General features: G+C 42.1%; 1 protein-coding gene across 1 annotated transcript in view; it reads left to right on the forward strand.

The window, feature by feature from the left end:
• The window catches only part of GRHL1 (grainyhead like transcription factor 1), a gene marked incomplete at its 5' end in the record, with an annotated part of 70,569 nt that extends 62,806 nt beyond the window's left edge, over window positions 1-7,763 (forward strand). The window contains 3 exons of the mRNA XM_032214265.1: window positions 1,885-1,970; window positions 5,628-5,692; window positions 7,626-7,763. Coding sequence (XP_032070156.1) covers window positions 1,885-1,970; window positions 5,628-5,692; window positions 7,626-7,740 — 266 coding nt within the window. The remainder of the gene's footprint in view (window positions 1-1,884; window positions 1,971-5,627; window positions 5,693-7,625) is intronic.
• Window positions 7,764-19,091: the final 11,328 nt, after the last annotated feature.

Here is a 19,091-nt window from a genome sequence, read left to right on the forward strand (position 1 = left end):
GAAGTTGCCAAGGTTGAAAAAACACTGGACTAGATGGCCAATGGTTTAATTCATCGTAAAGCAGATTATATTCTTAGTCACGTGTGCTAATTAACGGTTGTATTTCTTCAGAATACAACCTGAACTACAGAAGCAGAATTGTAGAGTCCCTTCTATGTTAAACCTCTTTAGGCAGTCTTCTAGCACAGGGGTCCCCAACCTTGGCAACTTTAAGCCTGGCGGATGTCAACTCCCAGAATTGAAGTCCGCCAGGCTTAAAGTTGCCATGGTTGGAGACTCCTGTACTAGCAGTTAGACTTATATACCGCTTCATAGGGCTTTCAGCCCTCTCTAAGCGGTTTACAGAGTCAGCATATCGCCCCCAACAGTCTGGGTCCTCATTTCACCCACATCGGAAGGATGGAAGGCTGAGTCAACCTTGAGCCGGTGAGATTTGAACCGCCGAACCGCAGATAGCAGTCAGCTGAAGTGGCCTGCAGTACTGCACCCTAACCACTGCGCCACTTCGGCTCTTAGCTAGCACATGATTTGTGTGCTAATGGAGCAAGAGTACAAATCCTGACTCTCCCTCAAAAAAACTTGATAATATTCTGCAGGGACTCTTCCCCCTCTGTTGCTGAATTGCAAGCCTTATCTGACAGAAAGGGAAAAAATGTAGATACAGGATTATTGTGCCTAACTGGCTTAATTTAGTGGAACTTCTGATTCTGATAGAAGATTCAACTCCATCCTAGATTACTATATAGGCATTACTGTTTTTTTACACATAATATTTTATTTTGAAAATAAGTAGGTTAGGTTTCCCCCCCCAAAAAAAAACTTAAAAAATATTTACATCTACATTATTAGTTTAAGATCAGTAATGTATTTTAATCTCTACAGTTTATTCCGTGATAACAAAAACTCCTTAATTGGTCTAGATAATTTTAAAAGGCATGTAATATATTAATAATGGGGAGATGCATAGCAATAAGTCGGAAGCATTGAACTTTCCTTCACGATCCTCTATGTATTTTTAGTTTATTTGTTTTTTTAAAGAAATATAGCAGTGGCTTGACTTCTAAATCCCATCTTCCTTTGCACAATCAATTCCGTCCGATATATTTGAGGATCCATTGAACAAACTGAAGGAAAATAAACAAAATCAAGTACCAGGGTGTTAATTGGCTCATTGTTCAGAACAAATTTGGAAACCTGGCCAGGGTAGCTTTCCAAAAGTTCTGCCTGATGCCAGCAGCAGAGAAGGTTAATTTATAGGGAACTAGAGGCCAAACTATGCTATACTGTCCTATACCGTTGGTGACATAATCTGGAGTGTGTTAACCAGGGGTGGATTTCAACCGGTTCGCGGCGGTCCCTGCGAACCGGTTGGTCGGCGAACCCGGAAGTAAGTAACTTCCGGGAACGGCAAAGGGCCCAGCCCCCCGCCCGCGCTCCTTACCCGGTTTTGACGAGTTCTGCGCTTCCACGCATGTACAGGATGCATACAGCGCCTGCGCGATCCTCCAGGAGCAGCTGGAGCATCGCACAGACACTAGTATGCATGCGTGCACCGCACGCGTGCACGTGTGCGCCGTGCACGAGGACGCCGCCGGCCCCGTTCCAACCGAACTGGTTGGAACGGGGCGAGAAACCCACCCCTGGTGTTAACTAAACATTGGGAAAAGGTGTGCATATATTCTGCCTTGCTTTGTCGAAGCAAAATAAGGCCAGTGAAATATTAAAAGTGCTATTAAGTTTTAAGTTTTAAGTTTAAGTTTCTATTTCTAAGTCACCCCAAGCTAAATTACTTGCTTCACGTTTTGTCACTTGCTTTTGGCAAAGAGAGAAAACACTGTTTATATATATATATATATATATTTTCTTTTATCACCTTTCTTTTAGTGTTGTTGTATGTCCGGAAAGAATCAGAAGAAGTATTTGATGCACTTATGCTTAAAGTTCCATCTCTGAAAGGTCTTATGGAAGCTGTAAGTTTAAGGATCTTTATTTATCATACTGTAAGAAAAAAAAATGGAGAAACCTACATATCTTCTTCTTTGTACTTAATCTAAATAGCTACTGTGCGCTGTCTAAGTGTAGGATTCCAAGTGCTTGAATTATTACGAAAAAAATGGACTTACATCCTTATTCTGAACTATTCTGTACCTTCTAGTTGCTGGAATTCAAGCAACAGTATTATTTCTGAGACATCCTATCTTGCATGGAAACATATAATAGCATGCTTGGGATAAACTGGAACCTGACCACTAGTATCTTCATGGATGGCCAGGAATGCTGTATGTGACATGAATGCAGTGGTGGGTTTCAAAAAAGGTTGGAACCTCTTCTGTAGGTGTGGCCTGCTTTCCGGGTCCACTGGTGGAACCTCTTCTAACCGGTTTGGTAGATTTGACGAACCGGTTCTACTGAACCGGTGCGAACTGGTAGGAACCCACCTCTGCATGGATGTGATTACAAATGGTAATGTACAGTGGTTTACACCAACTTTATCTTTTCACCCACCTCGGAAGGATGGAAGGCTGAGTCAACCTTGAGCCGGTGAGATTTGAACCGCTGAGCTGCAGATAGCTGAGTGGCCTGCAGTACTACACTCTAACCACTGCGCCACCTCGGCTCCTGTGGTAACATAGTTTGTGAAGAGGACGCATATGCAGGGATTAGAAGGAACAAGCAAAGAACTCTTAGTACTTTTAACCTGCACACTGTGGTGGATTAAGGCTCACTGGTGCCTTAAGCGCAGACAAATCTTGGTGCCCCCTCCTTTGTGCATACTGTACAAATCTTCATTATTATTTTTTCTTTCTTTGTCAGCTTTGTGGTGCCCCCCTGGGCCTGGTGCCCTAAGCACATGCTTAGTCTTCTGAATGGTTAATACGCCACTGCCTGCACATCCCTCTGAGAGGAGGGCAGAGCACTAGTGTAATTTTCAGAAAACTTACAGATGTCTGTTATATCGATCATCCAAGACGTCTTTTTTGTTTGGAGAAAATTTAGTTGTCTGAATTTCCGCTTTCCTTACAAAATGAATTCTATTTGGGAAGCAACTTCTTCAACAGCAAGTTTTAGAGATGTAGCTCTCTCCACACCAAATTTAGCATTCGTTATCAAGAAAAATGCATTGTAAATTTGTTCATAATAACACATTTTTTTAAAAAGTATAAATTGTATTTCTCTCTCTTTTATCTCTATCCCATGCTGCTAAACTGGATGAAGACATTTTTTGCATAGGTATTATGTAAATTCTACTATTAAAAAAAAGAATCACGAAAAACTGAAAATTAAAGAAAGAAAATTAATGGCTAACCTTAACCCTAACCCTAACCCTAACCCTGAAATATATATAAGAAATATATATATAAGAAAAGCTTTAATTGGGCTACTTTCACTGTTCCATCAACAGACACATCAACCTAAAACCAGCCTACGAATCCCTCAGAATTCAAATCAACCGCACAGCCAACCAGAGATAGCGCTGGCCCTCAACCAACCCGCGCAAGCACCAACCCAACCAGCACTTCACCTTCCAATGACCCTCACCTGACCTGACCTCCCCGTCACAAGGCCCTCATTTGACCCAATCCACACCCTCCCCTGATATGACCCTCACCTGATGTGTCCTCATTATCACAAGATCTACTGATCACAACCCTTATAAGCAGAAGAACGTTGACATTGACATCCTCTAAATCCTGCTAAATACGTTACCTACCCTGGGTAACAAAATGTTTGGAAACCAACCCACAAGTTATGGGAATTGTGCACGATTACTGAGAAATGCAACGATATACATCAGAGATTGACTCAGTTCAGATATCACACTAAATTGTGGCTAAATAAAAGTGCTCAATTCAAGCTGTTCTTTGACTTGGGGAGCCATGATTAAGCGATCAGTGAGGAAACCAGAATCTGGAACTATAATTATAAACTAGACATTGTTAAACGTAGGCTGATTTGATGCGCGACCTGATAAGGCATAGGTACAGTGGTGGGTTTCAAAAATTGTTCGAACCTACTCTGTGGGTGTGGCCTCCTTTGTGGGAGTGGCTTGCCACCTATGTGACCAGATGGGAGTGGCTTGCTGCCCATGTGACCGGATATGAAGATGCCGACGACACTTGTCAGAACCACCTTAAATTACCTCCCACACAGCACTGGCATGCATAAGAATATGATGTAAACTTGTTTCTTAAAAGGCATCTTTGGTTTGCGTTCAAACAACTTCAACACACGCAATGTTCTGATTGCACCACAAACGCAGTAGTCATCCTTACCTTCCACAGAGGCACTGAGTTTTATAAATAGGAGCATGATAGTGTAGAACAATCATATCCAAGGACCAGTGGTGGGTTTCAAAAATTTTTGGAAGCTCTTCTGTAGGTGTGGCCTGCTTTCCGGGTCCACTGGTGGAACCTCTTCTAACCGGTTCGGTAGATTTGACGAACCGGTTCTACCGAATAGGTGCGAACTGGTAGGAACCCACCTCTGCATAGGTACAACCATTCCTCCGGAGATTTCTGTTCTAATAAGAATGAATTCACAAAGCCAAAATGATCGCATGACAGTCTGTGGTGTGATGTTGGCTGGGCTAATCATTCTCTCTCAGCCCAACCTATCTCAGACAGGGACGTGCAGTCAGGGGAGGCAGAGCCTCACCACTGTCATCATGAAAAGAAAAAAAAATGTAAAAGGAAAAAGGCTGAGGTAGTTGCTGCCAGAGTCACAGTGGATGACTCTGCTTAGTGCTTAACTGTTTAAAAAAGCCTCTAAAAAACTACAGGAGGAGGCAGAAGAACGAGGTGCCTCATCTAGTCTGACTTTATCATCACTCGAGCAGAGCTAAGCAAGGATTAAAAGCTGAAAAATTCCTGACGTAATGAGGCACGTCGTTCTCCTGCCTCCTCCTGTAGAGGGCGTTATTTTAGAGGCTTTTTTAAACAGTTAAGCAGAGTCATCCACACGGTGACTCTGTCAGCAACTAGTTCAGCCTGACCTCAGCTCTTCCCTTTTTCCTTTTACATTTTTTTTTCTTTTCATGATGGCAGGCAAGAGCAGAGTTGAAATCCTCTCTGAAACAGCTGGAAAGGGTATGTGATTGCATGCAGAGCTACGTTGCCTTTTCTCACACACAAACACACACACAAACACACACACACACACCTGGATAAAAGTATATAAGCCCAGCTTCACTGATTACAAGTTTGAAAAGGCAATGTGGCTCCACCTGCAATCAAAGGCTCGGATCGGAAGGCAGCAGGGGAAGGGGCTGATATGGCAGAGGAGCTGCTTTCAAGCCATTGGAAAATATATCTCAGAGGGTTGTTGTTGTGGGGAAAATAGGAAAGAGGTGTGTTGGATATGTTCGCTGCCTTGCGTTATTTGTAAAAATAATAAAGGTGAGATACAAATAGAAATAAATAAAAACAGAAAATGAAATCATATAAGTATATTTATATCATGCTCTTTTTTTGCTGTATGTGATGGAAATTTAAATCATGATTTCAGTTCTAATATATCTTTTGTTATAGGTATTAGCAAGTAATTCTGATGTTGTGTATTGTATAAAAGTATTTTCCCTTCTGGGGTTCAAAGTTTTAATTTTATTTATTTGATTTTTTTATATTTAGATATCTGACAAATATGATGTCCCCTTGGACAAAATAGGAAAAGTCTTCAAGAAATGTAAAAAGGGGTGAGTATACCTAAATTAACATTTCTTAATTGGTGTGCAGTTTTTTATCCTTTTCATCTTGCATACAGCCAACTTCTCCCTTCACTCAATCTGTGTCTTCTCCATTTCCTTTGAACCAGAAGGGGGGTGGCAGCTGACATCTTCTGTCATATTATCCAGACCATAATTATTTGTTCAGCAAACTTGGAGTTTTGTCTTTAAATGCAGATTGTACATACTGTGAATCAATGGTGGGTTTCAAAAATTGTTCGCGCCTACTCTGTGGGTGTGGCCTCCTTTGTGGGAGTGTCTTGCCGCCCATGTGACCGGATGGGAATGGCTTGCCGCCCATGTGACCGGATATGAAGATGCCGGCGACACTTGTCAGAACCACCTTAAATTACCTCCCACACAGCACTGGCCTGCATAAGAATAGGATGTAAACTTGTTTTTTAAAAGGCATCTTTGGTTTGCGTTAAAACAACTTCAACGCACGCAATGTTCTGATTGCACCACAAACGCAGTAGTCATCCTTACTTTTCACAGAGGCACTGAGTTTTATAAATAGGAGCATGATAGTGTAGAATAATCATATCCAAGGACCAGTGGTGGGTTTCAAAAAATGTTGGAACCTCTTCTGTAGGTGTGGCCTGCTTTCCGGGTCCACTGGTGGAACCTCTTCTAACCGGCTCGGTAGATTTGACGAACCGGTTCTACCGAATAGGTGCAAACTGGTAGGAACCCACCTCTGCTGTGAATTGACTTTGCTTATCAGAAAGTTGCAAAAGATAATCACATGACCCCCCAGGACACTGCAACTGTCACAATATGAGCCAGTTGCCAAGCATCTGAATATTGATCACATGACCACGGGGATGCTGCACTAATAATCTAATAAGATCTAATAATCTTTTAGTATTTTTTTTTCTAACAATTGCCATGAAGTTTCATAGAAAGCTACCTATACTTGGCTTCTGTATCGGCTGCCAATGCCATATTTATTCTCAACTGCAGAGAAACTGGCAACTCTTTTCAGTTTCAAAATCTGCATTATGTTTGCAAATGCCCTGGAATTCATGGGAAATGGATGCCGTGTGGACATTTATTAAACCTTTAATAAAAGTTAGGTTTGTTTATACTATGTAAATAACCTTTTTATTTACAGTGAATTAAAGCAGGATAGGCTGCAAAAGAAAAAAAGGTTGATACCTATAGAAGTTATGACATTTTCCTTAATGTCTTAGTGTTTTCAATGTTTCTTGCTAATAGGCTTGTTGTCAGCGTTCCAAGTATCATGTAGAATTAAATCAGAGTCCAAGGCAAAACGATCCTTAAAGTTCCAATTTAATAAAGCAGACATCTTAGCATATTAGTCCCAATTCTGGAAATTACACCAGAATTCCACCCAGTTAAAAGTTCATGATCTTGTCCCCACACCCATAGTCCATCACATGGTCCAATCTTCTTCTTCCACGCTGGCATCCACACCCAGCTGCTTCCGGTCAGGTGTAAAAGTGCGGAGACAAAAGATGACTTTGGTCTTCTGGAGAAGAATGATAACAATACATTCCACCATCCTACTCCTGTCTATTCCCCCCTCCCATCAACTATACTAATGAAACAGCATAATGAAATCAGAGAAAGTGTGGCAGGCCAAAATTCTGAAAGGAATATAATTGCAGGCCTGAACACTTGTACTGCCTTGGACTGATTAAATTTCCTCCGTTGCTTGCTTAGAAACTAGTCCATAGTGTCAGGTTGTTGTTTTTTTATTAAGTGGAAAGCATGAAGTGCAGTCTCTATGATTAATATAATTTCCTCATTGAGAAGAGTGTGCCATTTTGCTAGGCTAACCAGAATATCCAAAGATCCTAACTTGTTCGTTACTTTGTTCCTGACAGTTTTTGGTTCCACTATGATATGTCCTGTTCTTAATACCCCATTTTTTTCTTAGTATTTTAGTGAATATGGATGATAATATTGTGAAGCATTATTCCAATGAAGACACCTTCCAGTTACAGATAGAAGAAGCCGCCGGATCTTATAAACTCACCCTTACTGAAATCTGAAACCTAATTTGTTGGGATCCTTGTGGGATCTTTCAGTGAAGGCTCTAAATACAAAACCTCGCCTGTTTTTGTCCTCAGGATCCAACTGTGTTTTTAAGGAAGAAGTCATTTTATTCTTCCAAAGAACCTCGTTTTGTTTTTAAAAAAATAAGAATGGTCAATTGATAAATCAGGCCCTTTGGCTGCAACATTGCACTTGAAACAGAAGAACAGACGTCGATTTTATTTTTTTAAAAAAATGAAATTTGCATACATAACCAAAGCACAATTAAAATGAACTTGTTATATTATCAACACATTCCCTTATCCATTAAAATATGTGTGTAAATTTATCAGCTCAGAACTTCCAAACTCCTTTGGTGCTTATAGGAGTTTCAGAAAAGTGTAGAACTGGATTATCATGACGTTTACAGGGCATAAGTATAAATTTCTGCGACAAATTTCTTGTTTCTTGCTTTATGAAGAACTTTTAATTGTGTGTATCCCACTGATGAACTATATTTGTATATAAGGGTGGTGTATTTTGAAGGGTTGTAAATGTGTACATAGATTATATTATATATAATATTCAGGATATACAGTGGATTAGATATCTACATAGATTATATTATATATAATATTCAGGATATACAGTGGATTAGATATCTATCTGCACGCATAACATCAAGCATATGGTGAAGCCAACCTGAAAAGGCTATATGTATATAGATGTATCACTAAGAAAAGCAATCTTGGTGCTAAATTAAATTTTTGTTGCACGTATTCAATCTCCTGTAAGGGAAAATAGGTAAAAGGACATTTTGCATACTTTATTTAATTTCTTTTTATTATTAGAGTCTGAGGTGAGACTTGTACTCTGTGATTATAACTGAAGAAGCATTAAGCATCAGAACTGGTATTAGTGACTTTTGGGCTTCGGTTCTCAGTGCAATTTCAAACATTATTTTTCTTTGCTCCATAATGTAGGCGTCTACCATTTTAATACATGAAACAGAGATTGTTTTCTCAACATTTTCCCATTATAAACCAGAGTACATTTGCAAGGTTTATGGGATAGAACAGATGCTTCGAAAATTTAAGCTCTGCAAGCTTCTACTGTAGCAAGCAATAATCCTGGTTCCATTCGATATGCTAAATCATTATGTAGCTTATTTTGTGCAGGGATTTCCAAGCTGTGCAAACCCCCAAAATGGCAGTTTTAAGAAGATTGTGATCTAATCAACAAAAGGCCATTAAAAAAACATAACTTAAAATAATATGTGAGCCAGACAGCATAATGGGATTCCTAATAGAGCCCACCCACGCTATAATACCAGTGCTAGTTGCACAGATGTGAATTCAGTATATGTTTTGAGGAGAAAGTGATGTAGCCAGTCAGGGGACACGCATTACCTCCTACAACAAGCCAATAAAACTACTTGCTATTTCTTTGGGTTGCCAAAATTTTATTTGAGCTACATGTTTATTTTGAAATACGCTTTCTCCATACAACCCGCCTGCACTCTCTGTAATACACACGACCCTACTCCAGATTCCTTTTGGTCAGATTTCTACTTTATTTAATATGGTTAGGTTTGTATATTATTTTTATTAATCACTTGGAATGTCTTTTATGGGCCCCAAAAATATTTTGAGCAAATATAAACATTAATAGTAGCAGAGGGGGAAAAAAAAAACATCCACATGATGCCCATTTCAAAATGGCATTCGATAAACCTATCGCAGCCTTCCCCAGCCTCCTAAATCCTGACATATTAGCTAAATTACAGTCCAATACCACCACTAAACAGCATGAAGCTGTGAAGGTTAATTCTGCAATAGGCTAAACACAAAGTTTTACCTGGAATTTTGAACGCTTAGGGTCTTCGTTATTTGATTTCTTTATCTATTGTGTGTGGTTCTTATTACCACTATAATTATTATAATTATTATTAGTATTATGTATATTGCATAGCAATAGAATCCTGAGAAATGTTGAACAGATTGTATATGCTGAAGCAAACCCAAAGAGAATCCTTCCTAGAAGAAAAAATATAGTAACTTTAATAAACTCTTAATAACTGTAAATAGTCGTGTATTTACAGAGTAAAGATTAAACAGATCTTGTTGATGAAAACTAGAAACGGTTTAGGAAAACGGCTGTCGTTAATAATTCAGAGTTGGAAGGAAGATGTTATATCAAGATAATTTTTGTATCTGTAAACGTGCGTGACAATTTCTGTCTTTTGTAAAAAAAAAAATTGAGGTTTTGCTGCAGATAAAATTGAGTAAATATAAGATTTTTCTCTATTAAGAATGAATGCACTCATGGTGATATTTATATGTAATGTATGAATTAAACTGTTGATTTATGTTGTGGGACATGGGGCTTTTAACCATAGCCATGTTTGTAGAGTTCGATGGAAGTGATTCTGCCCATGTTTGCTTTTATGTGTCTGTGTAATTGAACATTTGCTGTAAGGCAAGAGCGATTAAATTTTATATGTCCATTTGTAACCATTCAGTTAACTTTGATTGGTATTTGTTATAAGGGGAGGTGGGTGTTTGCTCAAAGAAAGGAAAGGCAACAATGCCCGCAGATATCTAATATTGAAGTCTTGTTTTCCTTCACTTCTACTTCACAATTTTTTAAAAAATAAGAAGGTATTCTGAGTAATGATAAAATTATTAAAAAGCCAAAAAATAGATAATGGGAACAGATATTAAATATGTTTAGTGTAATTCTTTCTATTCCATTTACAAAGAGACCTCTTTATAATATAGGACAAATTATTATTCTTTTGATTAGAACAAGATGGGGTGTGGGTGATTGTCAAATGAAGGAAAAACTTTATGTTGGTATCCTGCCCAAGTAAAGCATTTTTGTAATGTTTTCCTCTTGTGAAACAGAACTGATCCTCACTACACAGCATATAATATTTGTAAATTAAACCTCCTCTGGATTTCCCTATTTATATCCTGTTTCCCACCATTTGCTAAAGTAAGATTTACATTTCTTTTTCTTAGTATGTACTAGAGTACAGCTAACGTACCATTGAGCCACAATGGCACATTGGTTAGAGTACAGTAGTGCAAGCTACCTCTGCTGGTTGCTGGCTACCTGCAATTTGGCAGTTCAAATCTCACCAGGGTCAAGGTTGACTCAGCCTTCCGTCCTTCTGAGGTAGGTAAAATGAGGACCCAAATTGATGGGGGCAACATGCTGACTCTATAAGCTGCTTGTAGAGGGCTGTAAAGCACTGTGAAGTGGTATATAAGTCTAAGTGCTATTGCTAAGGGCTATTTCATTTAATTTCACTTTTCACGATATAACTATGCTATATAGCAATAGCAGTTAGACTTATATACCGCCTCATAGGGCTTTCAGCCCTCTCTAAGCGGTTTACAGAGTCAGCATATCGCCACCAACAACAATCCGGGTCCTCATTTCACCCATCTCGGAAGGATGGAAGGCTGAGTCAACCTTGAGCCGGTGAGATTTGAACCGCCGAACTGCAGATAACAGTCAGCTGAAGTGGCCTGCGCTACTGCACCCTAACCACTGCGCCACCTCGGCTCCTTATATAACTATAACATGAGAATACACTACATACAACGATATTGACAAGAATCGAGCACTGAGCGCTATCTTACAAAATGAAATTCAATGGTGAAAAAAAGTAAAGTTCTACATTTAGGTAAGAAAAATCAAATGCACAGGTACAGTATAAACGTTACCTCACTCAACAGTATAACTCGAGCCGAGGTGTCGCAGTGGTTAGGGTGCAGTACTGCAGGCCACTTCAGCTGACTTGTTATCTGCAGTTCAGCGGTTCAAATCTCACCGGCTCAAGGTTGACTCAGCCTTCCATTCTTCTGAGGTGGGTGAAATGAGGACCCGGATTGTTGTTGGGGGCAATATGCTGACTCTGTAAACCGCTTAGAGAGGGCTGAAAGCCCTATGAAGCGGTAGATAAGTCTAACTGCTATTGCTATAACTGTGAGAAGGATCTTGGTGTCCTAGTAGACAATCACTTAAATATGAGCCAGCAGTGCGCTGCAGCTGTCAAAAAGCCAATACAGTTCTAGGCTGCATCAACAGAGGGATAGAATCAAGGTCTCGTGAAGTGTTAATATCACTTTACAGTATAATGTCTTGGTAACGCCACACTTGGAATACTGCATCCAGTTTTATTGCCATGATGTAAAAAAGATGTTGAGACTCTGGAAAGATTGCAGAGAAGAGCAACAAAGATGATTAGGAGACTGGAGGCTAAATCATATAAAGAACAGTAGCTGGAATTGGGTATGTCTAGTTTAATGAAGAAAAGGACTAGGGGTAACATAGCAATAGCAATAGCAGTAGACTTATATACCGCTTCATAGGGCTTTCAGCCCTCTCTAAGCGGTTTACAGAGAGTCAGCATATTGCCCCCAACAATCCGGGTCCTCATTTTACCCACCTCGGAAGGATGGAAGGCTGAGTCAACCCTGAGCCGGTGAGATTTGAACCGCTGAACTGCTGATCTAGCAGTAGCCTGCAGTGCTGCATTTAACCACTGCGCCACCTCGGCTCTATAACATGATAGCAATGTTCCAATATCTTGGATCTTGGGGAGGTTGCCACAGAGAGGAGGGAGTTGAGCTATTCTCCAAAGCACATGAAGGCAGGACAAGAAGCAATGGATGGAAACCAATCAAAGAGGGAAGCAACTTAGAACTAAGAAAAAAAAATTCCTGACAGCACAATTAATCAGTGGGACAACTTGCCTCCAGAAGTCAAGAACGCTCCAACATTGGAAGTTTTTAAGAAAACATTGGACAACCATTTGTCTGAAGTGGTATAGGGTTTCCTGCCTGAGCAGGGGGTTGGACTAGAAGACCTCCAAAGTCCCTTCCAACTCTTGTTTTTTTCTCTTCTCGCTCCTCCCCTCCCCTCTTCTTCCATCCTTCCAAGGTCGGTAAAATGAGGACCCAGATTTATTTTATGACTGATTTGGGTCAGTGAACAATCTAGACAAATCTTTAAATTAAGAGTTGGTAAAAATGGGTGGTTATGATGTCTAAGAAGGCACAATCTGGGGGTCCTCTTGGATACGCGGCTTAGTTTAGAAGAACACCTGACGGCCGTGACCAGGGGGTGGGGCTTTCACCAGGTTCGCCTGGTACGTCAGTTGCGCCCCTTCCTGGATGGGGATGCTCTGTGCACAGTCACTCATGCCCTCGTCCTTTCTCGCCTGGACTACTGCAAGGCTCTCTACATGGGGCTGCCCTTGAAGAGCACCCGGAGGCTTCAACTGGTCCAGAATGCGGCTGCGCGGGTTATCATGGGGGCACCCAGGTAGTCCCATGTTACACCCCTTTTAGGCGGCCTGCACTGGTTGCCGGTTGTCTTCCGGGTGCAATTCAAGGTACTAATTATGACCTTTAAAGCGCTCCATGGCTTAGGCCCAGGGTACCTGCGAGACCACCTACTGCCACCGGTAGCCTCCCACCGTCCAGTGCGATCCCACAGAGTTGGCCTCCTCAGGGTGCCGTCGGCCAGACAGTGTCGGCTAGCGGCCCCCAGTGGGGGAGCCTTCTCTGTGGGAGCCCCTTCCCTCTGGAATGAGCTGCCCCCGGAGCTTCGTATAATCCCCGCCCTCCGGTCCTTCCAACGCGCCCGAAAAAGTTGGCTTTTCCAGCAAGCCAGCCTGGCCTGAACAAAACAAAATAAATTATTGATTATTGTTAATTTTAATTGATTTTTTTTTAAAAATGTTATTGTTCATCCTAATTGGGTTTATTTGGGATATTCTATTTAATTTTTTTTAACTTTTGTAATGTGTGTTTTTTTTTTAATGTTGTACGCTGCCCTGAGTCCTTGGGAGAAGGGCGGCATATAAATCTAATAAACCAAATCAAACCAAACCACAAGGGGATACAGAAAATATGGCATAATACAGTAAATGCTTTTTTAAAAAAAGAATGAAGATTTGAGGTAGGCCAGCCAGGAAACATTTAACAAAGACTACTGAGACTCCACTTTATTGTTCCATAGTATATAACAGAATCTTGGATTTCAGAGAGATTTTCTCTAAATCTTTGCCCTTGGCCCACAGCCAATAGACAAGAGAATCAAGGCATGGCAATCCCAAGAGTTTGTTTTTTGTTTCTGTTTTTTGGGGGGGCTAAACTTGAGCTTAGTCCATTACTGCTTTTGCCTTGCTTCTTCAAATCTATCTCCATATTCCCCACTCCAGTGTTTTTCAACCTTAGCATCTTTGAGATATGTGGATTTCAACTCCCAGACTTGGATAGTCTGGTGTTGTGGCCCAGCAGGAGCCGTTGGAGCTGCCACCAGACTCTGACAGCGAGGGGCCCTATGAGTCGGCTCTGGAGGACCTGGAGGACCCTGGACAGGGTTCCGACTCCGAGCAGGGTGCAGAGAGGCTGGTTGGCCACCAGGTGGTGCCTGAGCCTTGGACCAGTGGGGAGGAGACAAGGGAGAGTGATCCAGAAGCCAGCAGTGAGTTGTTCCTGGATGCACGCCATTGAAGAGCTACTAGGCCTCAGGAACAATTACGCAATTACAGGAGATAATTGCGCTCAGCTGGTGGTCATTAGGCTCCTCTCCAGACTATAAAAAAGACTGCTTGTGCACACAGCCCTCTTGCAGAAGTCAACGCATTGACTAAAGAGAACTAACTTGGCAGGCTGGATTGCTGCCAAGGTTTGTCTGAGTTGCTGCCAAGGTCTTTATTTGTTTGTTTGCTTGGCTTTCAGCCACTGAGATTTTGCTATTAGATCTTGCTATTAAAGCACATTCTAGTTAAGCTTGTCTCGGCTTTCATTACTGGACGGAGGAGGGGGTCAGAACAGTCTGGGTATCTGGCGGAGAATTGTGGGAGCTGAAATTCACAAATCACGAAGTTGCCGAGATGGAAGAACATTGTTCTGCTCTAAGCCATTCTAGCAATTGTTTCTGAACTGAGAAAAAGAAGTGATATCTCCAACACTTTGGCATCATCTGCTACACAGGATAACAGATGGCTCTTCCTGCCTCTGACTAAGGAATTCAAGTTTTACTGCAATTTGTCTTATCAATCTTCAGCTTTGACATCATTGCTAACAATACAAACCACTGCACCTCCTTGCAAGAACATGTTACAGTGGACTTAAAAAGCTAATGGTTAAATTTGAACGGTCAGTGTGTTTTCTTTAGCCTGACTAAGTGGCTCAGTGGCTAAGACACTGAGCTTGTCGATCAGAAAGGTTGGCAGTTCGGCGGTTCAAATCTCTAGTATAGTCTCGTGCGTGAGCAGGGGGTTGGTCTAGATGGCCTCCAAGGTCCCTTCCAGAGCCGAGGTGGCGCAGTGGTTAGGGTGCAGTACTGCAGGCCACTTCAGCTGACTGTTATCTGCAGTTCAGCGGTTCTAATCTCACCGGCTCAAGGTTGACTCGGCCTTCCATCCTTCCGAGGTGGGTGAAATGAGGACCCAGACTGTGGGGGGCGATATGCTGACTCTGTAAACCGCTTAGAGAGGGATGAAAGCCTTATGAAGCGGTATATAAGTCTAACTGCTATTGCTATTGCTAACTCTGTTACTGTTTAAGCTCAATGTCTTTCACAAATAAAACACACATTGTCAGAAGCAAGCACTGCCGAGTTTCCCAGTTGCTTCCCGAAAATTCTCATAGAAATATAGCTATTCTCCTTCAGAGATTGACACCACTAACAATTATTCCTGGGCGCAGAAACCTTTGTTTCTAAGGAGACATGCTGGCTGAGGAATCTGGGAGTTGAAGTCCACACACTTTAAAGTGGCCAAAGTTTGAGGGGGGGGGAGAACCATGTCTAGACAGGCTAAAGAGTGTGCTTGAGTTTCAGCCTGAGTGCAGGTAAACAGATTGTAATTATCTGTTTCTAGGGAATCCCTGGAAGAAGGGAACGAGACTGAGGTTTTGGATGACTGCAGTTCATAACATGCAGTTTAAAAGGAGTTCTGACTCTTAAATCTGTTGCTGGCTGCTATCTTAATCGTGTCTACTCGATGTTTGTTGGAAAGAGAGTCGTACGATCTGGCTGAGTGTCTTGCATTGGTTTCCAAGGTAGGAGTTTGAGCTTTGTACTTCAACACGGGTTGAGTCATGGGACCAAGTTTTAGCTCTTTGTTCAGCTGCTCTTTGGCAGGCACACGTGAATTGTAATTAATATTTTAACAGACTTTGGAAACCGACGCGTACATCTTTTTTTCTCACAAGTCAAAGCACACTCTGTAAGTCTTGCAAATGGGGGGGGGGGGAAGTGTCATCTGTAAAAAAATAGTATATGTCTTCGCATAGCTGAACATTTACGGACGCAGAATATGAATTTATTTTAACCCGTTAATCAAGATCATGATAATAAAGACTATTATTTACAATCAGTTCATTCATAATACGCTAGTAGCAGTGACGTGCGGTTAGGTTTATGGCTGGTGAGGCACTGACACAGTGGTGGGTTTCAAATTTTGTTAGACTTGTGGACTTCAACTCCCAGAATTCCACAGCCAGGCATGCTCAGTTCCGATTTAAAGCGACAGCATTTGTTTTTCTCCTTTGAGAAAAAGTTTCCTTCATTCTTTTTCTTCTCCCTCCCCCTCCTTCCTCCCTCCCTCCCTCCCCCTCTCTCAAACAGACATAAACACAGAAGTTGGATTGGATATATTTTCCAATGGCTTGAAAGCAGCTCCTCTGCCATACCCCCCCCAATTCCCCTGCTGCCTTCCCCAAACACCTCCACCATTGCAAATGCAGCCTGCTGTCTGGGTGAGAAATGCCTGAAACGCAATAAAGCCCACCCACCCACTCACCTTCTGCTTGCAGGCTTGGGTGAGAGAAGAGGCAGAGAAGCCGGAGGAGCTGATCCAAGCCTTTGATTGTAGGCAGAGCTACGTTGCCTTTTCAAGTAATCAGTGAAGCTGGGCTTATATAGTTTTATCCAGCTCTGTGTGTGTGTGTGTGTGTGTGTGTGTGTGTGTGTGTTTGAAAAGGCAATGTGGCTCTGCCTGCAATCAAACTACACTTGGGGAGGGATCTGCACTTGAGGATGAAGTTTGAATTCCTCCCCCTCCCTCCGACCCACACCTACCTTTTCCAGCTGTTTCAGAGAGGATTTCAACTCTGCTCTTGCCTGTATGAAAAGAAAAAAACATGTAAAAGGAAAAAGGCAAGAGCTGAGGTCAGGCTGAGCTAGTTGCTGCCAGAGTCACCGTGGATGACTCTGCTTAACTGTTTCAAAAAGCCTCTAAAAAGCGCCCTCTACAGGAGGAGGCAGGAGAACGACGTGCCTCATCTACGTCAGGAATTTTTAGGCTTTTAACCCTTGCTTAACTCTGCTCGAGTGATCATAAAACGCCTAAAGTCAGACTAGATGAGGCACGTCATCAATGAGGCAGGTTCTCTGTGGAGGAGCGAGCAGTTGTTGGTAGCGGTGCATCTCAGTCGTTGATTGTTCAGAAAGCTCGGCAGCTCTAGCTTCTTCCACCGCCTGCTGTAGGGTGATGTCTGCCCAGGCGAGCAATCTCCGCTTCAGGCGGAGATCGCAAACCCCACGGATGAACTGCTCAACCAAGGAATCGTCGAGGTCGACGAATTCGCATTGAATAGCCACCGTTCTGAGAGAGTGTAAGAATTGGCTTACAGTCTTAGTGTCTTTTTGTACGCACTGCCTGAAAGCGTACCGGCAAACTATTCTAGATGGAGTCAGGGCGTAGTGGTTCCTCAGCTTGCCGATTAGAGTGTCCCAGTTGAGCTCGTACACCGCCAAAGGCGAAGCAAGAGCCCTGGCCATGTTAAATATCTTGGGACCGCACGAGCTTAGGAAAAAACTGAATTTGCGGTCCGAGGGTAGTTGGTGATTATTATTTGCAATGAGAAAGCACTCAAATCACTCTAGGAAGCCAGCCAAGGATTCGCTCGCGGACCTGAAGGGTGCAAAAGGCGGCAGCGAAGCCATAACTGTAGCGAAGTTGAGGTAAAAATAAAACCGTAGACAGAAAGGAAATTAATTAGGTTTCCTTTTCTCGTAGCTGTTCAGGCTGGAACCTTCAACATCCCATCCTTGTCGCCAGTGTTAGATTCGTAGTTAATTGAAGAGGCGTGAGGCAGCTGAGGTAATTAGAACAGCTATTTATTCAATAGAACAGGCGACAACAACTATGTACAGAGATTCAGCACCTTGCCCTGTTTGACAGCTATTTATCTAGACCTGTCAAACAGGGTGATCAATAGGAGTGCTTTGATAGCTCATGCTCAGCCAGCCGCACCTTAGCCAATCAGGCCCGGATGAGCTGTTGCCAGCTGTCAGTCGTAAGTTGAGGACTTGCGGCCGGTCCTAAGTCGAGGACTTAGCAGTCGCAAGTTGAGGAACACCTGTATAAGAGCCAGTTTGGTTCAGTAATTAAGGCACCAGGCTAGAAATCGGGAGAATTTCATCTGCTTTAGGCATAAAGGTAGCTGGGTGAATTTGAGCCAGTCACTCTCTCAGATGAACTTACTTCACAGGGTTGTTGTGAGGAAAAATAGGAGTATTAGATACGTTTGCTGATTTGTTTATAAAAAAAAATGAAGGTGGGATATAAAATAAATAAATAAATCTCTTTGCTGTCCTCTCGCAGTTTAGACGTTTTAAAAACCAGCCCTGCCTTTACTAGTAATTTACCACTCTTCTAACAACCCTCAATAACCTGTAATGGAATACAGTTTCCTGCCTGAGCAGAGGGGTTGGTCTAGAAGACCTCCAAGGTCCCTTCCAACTGTTATTCTGCTAAAAATGTATTCTGATACATAAATGGTACTAAAAGCAGATCCTTTGCACTGCAGTGTGCCACATCTTTCTCTTCCTTTGTTCTTTTTAATTATAATAAAATAGAATGAGGCAGGAGGCTTGGCCAAGCACCAAGTACCATGTTGTTCTCTCTCTGGGCTAATTGAGACAATGGCAGAGCAAATTGTCATAATGTCGATCTTCTGCTTTTGAAAACCTGATTGGCTGTACGGTTCTTCTCAGGCTACTAACCAAGGGACAAACATCCCAATGCGGTCAGCTCCGTGGCACGACATAACCGCGAACATCAAAAGCGCACCGACAAAACCGCGGCGCTAAAACCGCGATGTCAAAAGCGCGCCGACAACAGCGCACAGACAACAGCGCGCCGACAGAAGCGCAATTTAAGTTAAGGTAAGGTTTAGGGTTAGGTTTAGGGTTAGGTTTAGGGTTAGGTTTAGGGTTAGGTATAGGGTTAGGTTTAGGGTTAGGTTTAGGGTTAGGTTTAGGGTTAGGTTTAGGGTTAGGGTTAGGTTTAGGTTTAGGGTTAGGTTTAGGGTTAGGTTTAGGGTTAGGGTTAGGT

Source organism: Thamnophis elegans, chromosome 3 (genome assembly GCF_009769535.1).
Source record: "Thamnophis elegans isolate rThaEle1 chromosome 3, rThaEle1.pri, whole genome shotgun sequence".
Classification (NCBI taxonomy): Eukaryota; Metazoa; Chordata; class Lepidosauria; order Squamata; family Colubridae; genus Thamnophis; species Thamnophis elegans.